Here is a 6,068-nt window from a genome sequence, read left to right as displayed (position 1 = left end):
TGCACCTGCAAAGCAGAAAACGCAGCTAGCATAAACTGGTTTCTGGAAACATTTTAGTACTATATAAAGAAATACGTAGCCTGTATCAAGCAAATTAAATCCCTGAACTTACGAGTGGTTAATAAGTGCAAGCCTTGCAAGTGGCATTATCATTTGCAGTGTTTACTAGAGCTTACTATCTTGGCCTAAAGCTAAATCTTCCTTTTTCACAAAATGTGGCGCCCTCTAGGGAGTGGTTGAACATTCGTCTACTGGTTGAAAGCATCCTTGCGAGATGCAGCCACCTGCACAGTGGCAATGTGTCTCCTTGACAGCTACCGCCATCTGTTGTGTTGCGCTTGTCACTAATATCAACTGAGCATAGCCTCCGTGATCGGCTCTGGCTACACCGATCACGGAGGCCAACAATTGTGCAGGAGAGGGGCGCGCATGCGCAGAGCAGTCTTGTGAAAAAGGGGATTAAAAGAAAAGCAAGCAAAATTCAGATACCATAATCAGCACGAAATGAACAGAAATGTGGCACATCACATAGCCACATTTAAGCATTAATGTTTCTAAGTGCATGGGCAATTATGCCATTAAACTTCCATCATTCATCTTGCTGCAGTGGCCGAAAATTTCTCATTTATAAACCAGCATTGGCTGCTCTGTTAGGCCAATGGCTGTCAGTAGACCCTTCATTTTTAAACCAAAGAGGCAGTGGTTATATTTCAAGCTCATCCGGCATATTTTAATTTTTTTGTTGTTTTTTTGCATTAACTTGCAAATGGGTTTGCGCTCAAGGAATCCCTCCATACCAAATTTTTAACAGGCACGAGAAACACTTCCTTTCATGAGGCAAAGAATAGCACTCGTGAAAAACTGAAAATAATGCAAAACTATCAGTTCTCCACATATACTCTACAGAAAATTGGAAGACTGGGGGAGCTTGGCCAAAACTTTGCCAAGCTCCTCTGAGCGTCTTTCTGTTACCAAATTGTACAGCTGTTTTATCATGTTCTGCATGTTATTTCCCCACAAATTATATACAGAGCACGAACAATCATTTGCTTAGAGCATAACACCATTTTGGCATGAATAACAAATAAAGGACCATTACAAAGCGTTATGCCATATTTTAGCGTGAAAGCACTTGCACGATTGTCAGAGCCGAGCAACCATCTTGCTTGTGCCCGACTCCAGATTGGCCAGTACGATCGTGACAGTCCACGTGTCCCGACACGGGTTATAAAAGCAGTGCCTTTTCACAGTACCGTCGGTCGAACAGTGTTAAACCCAGGATAATTTTGATGCACAAGCATTACTTCACACAGTCAAACACAACCATTACCAAGCTCGGACAAAAAAGGAGAGGATTGGAACCAAAGAATTCCTCACGAGAAACAAGTATGTGGCATGCCATCTCAATCAACTTCCTTCTATGCACAAAATATTTTGCGCATCATACTAAAAGTATGTTAAAAGCCTACAATTTTTCAATTTTTCATTACTAAACGAACAATTGGCATTCAATTTTCTGTCTTGGATTTCCGCCGTTTGATATGCATATCCTTCCACGAGGATTTATAAAGCCATTATGCACAGTTTCAGCAAGCCAATGAAACTCGAAAAGTTCAAACAAAAAATTATGAAGTGAACCTCTAAGTACAGACTGGCACCAGTCCACAGTGTAAACATTAATTTGATAGGAAGCTTACTGCTCCCTGCAGTTCCGAAATGCAAATTGCAAGCTGCATTCATAAGCTTGCACCTAACTGGAGTCTGCAAAAAGAGATCGACACAACTGTGCCAGTGAAGCGACACTGGAAGATGCCAAGCTTCGAAGAACCTTATCTGGGTAACTTTTAGGCGGGTTTACTAAGCCTAGATTAGCCAGGATACCTTTTCCGAAAGGAAAATTGTTGCATCTTTCATGCACCCAATCCTGAGCAATATTTTGTCATTTTAACTGCAATAATTCAACACAATGCTGCACTTACCTCCTTGGGACTACTGCCCAAAATAAAACATCTCGACCTTGACAGTGCGCAATAGCTAAGTGCGCTCATGCCGGCCACAAGAAAGGAGACTACAACCACCAGTACAGTTTTTTTTTTCCTTGTTTTTACTGGGCAAAACTTAAAAATAAATAAACACAGAAACATCCCCGCAGAGGAATTTGGAGATGGTGCATCTGTGTCGGCTAAAGTCCTTCCACTCCCAACAAAAACACGCAGCGTGCCCCTCGCATCCATCATCACTGTGGTGGCAGCGACAGCAGCCGTCAGTCCTCGAGCAGGGAAAGCAACATCGCACAGTCTTCTCTGCGCTGCCCCGCTTTGCTTCACTTTTAAAAAAATGTCTGCTATGTACCAACAAGCCCAAATCGGAGAGAAGAAAGGTGAGCACAGTTTGCACACACACGCGCACACCACTTTGTACACACTTCGCAATGAAGCCACTCTCCTTTCTTCATCCTTCTCTTTCTCCTTCTTCCTCTCTTCTCTTCTAAGCACAACAGCAGCACTACCACGTTTCTGCCACTCCTCAGAGTCTGCTCATGATGCAGCACTCGCAACAAAGAGCAGACGAAGAAGAAAGGCAAAAGAACAAGTATTAACAGAAAAGGTTCTTTGTTTTCTCTACTGCAACATGGCAGAAAAAAAAGGTGGAAGTAAAGGCAGCAAATGACAACGATAATGATCATGATTACATACATTCACTCCTGGCTACTCCATCCCAAGAGCTCCAAGATCTCGAGGCAGAAGTCTCTCTCTCGAGATGTTTTTTTTTCTACCGGCAGTAGTAAGTCATCACAGAGTCGTACAGAGATGGGCAAGATGTGCCGCTGTTCATATATGATGTGTATGTATGTGTATGTGTGTATTTAACTACTAATGTTGAAAACAAAATGAAGGTAGGAGGGAGGGGGGGGGGGGGGTTAAAGGACGATGGGGCTTGACTAGAAAGTGTGCTCCCCGAGTTGACTCAACATCGCACCAAAAGACGCAAATGAATGTTTATTAAAAAAAAAAAATGTCAATCTCTAAAAGGATAAAGTCTCCTTCGTTGAGAAAGATGCATCACGCCTGCCCACCAGATTCATCAACGGAAAAGTTTGCATTGTTCCCCTCACGGGTGGAAAAAAAAAAAAAAAAGACTGGTGTAAAGCTGAGAATAAGAAAAAAAAAAAAAAAACATTCCTAGGACATACGGTCTCTCAACACATAACCATTAACAAAACGAACCTACAATATCTGCCAGTGCTCACTATATTGCTATACATTCAAGACAGAGGTAGAGGAGGAAAAAACCCTCTCAAGCACAAGAAAAAAAAGAAAAAAGGACTGAACACAGGCATTACACCCAGACATGGCTGACAGCCACAACTAAGTGCTTGAAAAAGAAGCAAAAAGGAAATGTGTTAAGGAGCTCATGGGATGGGCCACTTGCATACTAATTACAAGCAACACCATGTCCAGTGCATTGCAAGATTCTGCACAGAAGTGCCTGCAATTATGGAAAGATGAGGTGAAGAGGGAAAAAAAAAAAAAAAAAAAAAGGCATATCATCACACATCCATGGTCAGTGATACCAAAATCTAAAAGCCAGTGTCTGTATTCCACTGATATTACTGTCAGCAGGCTCCTTACAGGGGAAAAAAAGAAGTTACCAATGTGTAAAACATAGACTTGAGAGTTTTGTTCAAAAATGAGTTGCATTTCTTCGGCATTTAGCCACAGTTAAAGGTCCCCCCTACCCCTCCCTCCCTTGCATAAGAGGCTGACATTGGCTGTTCAGACCTCATAATGCTGGTTTCACCTCGAAGAAACAAAATAAAGTTTGTAAAAAGTCATTGCTACCAATGTATAAGAAATGGGTAGGAAAAAAAAATGTGCACCGCACTATAGGTTTAGTAAAAGGCATTGCCTGCAACACTATTTTAAGTTGTGCAAAACTAGAAGAATGTAGAAGGTTTAGCAGCACGGCCCGTGGTGGAAAAAATCACCTCCACAAACTTCAAAGGACACACTGAATTGTGTACACAGAGAACAACAAAAATGAAGTGGCTTTAGTGATCATTTTTCATCATACATGAGTGGCAAGCGCTCAATGCAGTACCAATGGAATAAAAATGCCAAGCATACAAAGATGAAATGACAAATTCATCGAGTGACTGGGTTCATCTGATGACACCAGAAGAAGGAAAAACAGGCCTCTTCTGAAGCCGGTAGGATACCACAGTTTTCATTCTTCCAACTTTTTTGTGTGGCTTTGCAATGGATTTACAGCACCTGATAAAACACAACAGGTTCTCATAAGCTCTCTCAATTAACAAAAGAAACAACCAGGCCAAAAACAACGCAAAATGTTGCTTCATTTCATGCACTGGGTGATTCCTGCTTTGCTTTGAAACAAAAAATTCAAACACCTCAAGCGAAAAAAAAAAAAAAAAAAAGACTCAAAAATATTTTACAGGCCTTGTAACAGTGAATAGAGCATGCTAATGAAGAACAAGTGGCATGCCACCAAGCACAGCTGATTGGTCACATCTGTACGTCTGTACTTGGCATATCTCAGCAGTCTGTGCCAGCAGCTGGCAGCACGTATTTCATGACAGTGTAGACGGAAAGGGAAAGGAGAGAGAGAAGGGGTATATTAGACAGGTGAGGGAAGAGAAGTAGTACAGGAAGAGGAGAAGGAAGATCCCCTCTCACACGTATATTCACACACATGTACGCACATCCCCGACGCTGAGGGCGCCAAGGCAAACGATCTCAGGCAGCAAGAGAGGAGGAGAATACATGATGCGTTTGGAAAGGGGGAAGAGGGGGAGGAAAGCAGGGACACGCTATCACCAGTCCAGTCACATGCTTCCTCCCTCCACTAACGCAGTCAGGACCCAGCCGCACGCATCTCATGGCGGCGGTGTCATCGTCGCAGGAACGTGCATGCGGTCTCCACCTGGTCGCAGCAGAGGACACCCCGGAACAACAGCAACAACAAACTGCCGGGGACTGCTCCAGGAGCAGTGCGCAACCGTCGCTGTTTTGGTTTTGCTCGTCTGGTGGTGCTGACGGTGGTGGCCGCGTGTCCTCATTTGTTTCTTTGTCTTCCTCCTAGTTTCACATAGGTGTCCATTATTAGGCCCCGAGCTACGACTTGTCAGAGGCACTGGCCTGCCGCCCGTGTTTTGAATAGTTTGGTTTCAGGTACTCCTCATTGGACAAGCTGAACACGTCTATGCGGTCTTCTTTGCGATACTGCAAGCAGCGGCGGATGAATTGCTGCAGAAAAAAGAAACAAGAACGGTCGTCTTGGAATGCTGCCTCCATCAACGTTTGCAACTAAGTTACACCCCCTTGTCATACATGCCACTTAGCTGAGCCCATATTTCGAATTTGCATCGTTATCCGAGTTTCCACTGATCAGTGGAAACACCGGAATCGAATGTCACTTCTGGTTCCAATGTTTCTACCAATCATATGACTCGAGGTCAGAGAGATAGCGAAGCAAACTCGCAACAGTGATCCTGACTAGGACCTGCATGAAAAAAAAAAAAGGCCCTGCGAAAACGCCAACCTCCTTTTGCAGCCGAGCCAACCAATACACACAGAGATGCAGCAATAATCCGCAATAAAAACAAATAGACTCTGCTGGCTGGATTCACACCATGAGCACATCTGACAAAAGAGTGAAAGCATATCAGTGCATGACCCCATTTCACAGAGTAGCCATTGTAAGAGTGAACATTCCATCGATAAGTCTTAGATCACAGAGCAAGGGATGGTGCGGGACTGGTAGCAAACAGTGACATACAGCTGCCGCCAAATTTCACACAGCAAAATTTGAGATATCGACGTATACAGGGTGTCAAGCTAACTTTAGCCCAAGGGTTAAAATATCATAAAACATTTGAGGTAGGCCAGAGAAACCGCTTGTACACAGCTGCCAGCCATCTCTAGCTGGCACACAGTAGGCAATTTTGTATTTTGCAATTGAATAATGTAATTAAGATAATCTTTCTCATTTATTAACTATTGCCTTTAGATACATAATAAAATGTGAGAATCACGTATTTAAACAAT

The 6,068-nt window shown here is 43.1% G+C and overlaps 1 protein-coding gene across 11 annotated transcripts in view; it reads right to left on the bottom strand.

The window, feature by feature from the left end:
* Window positions 1-2,081: 2,081 nt before the first annotated feature.
* Window positions 2,082-6,068, bottom strand: part of Tlk (Tousled-like kinase) — a 137,229-nt gene continuing 133,242 nt past the window's right edge. For all 11 annotated transcript variants that reach the window (XM_084595016.1, XM_084595018.1, XM_084595019.1 and 8 more), the window contains one exon: window positions 2,082-5,267. In XM_084595016.1, coding sequence (XP_084451142.1) covers window positions 5,136-5,267 — 132 coding nt within the window. In that variant the 3' untranslated portion in view covers window positions 2,082-5,135. The remainder of the gene's footprint in view (window positions 5,268-6,068) is intronic.

This window comes from Amblyomma maculatum, chromosome 2 (genome assembly GCF_055883805.1).
Source record: "Amblyomma maculatum isolate TAMU_Amacu chromosome 2, ASM5588380v1, whole genome shotgun sequence".
Lineage (NCBI taxonomy): Eukaryota > Metazoa > Arthropoda > Arachnida > Ixodida > Ixodidae > Amblyomma > Amblyomma maculatum.
The sequence above is the reverse complement of the archived record's forward strand: the minus strand, read 5'-3'. Positions and strand labels throughout refer to the sequence as shown.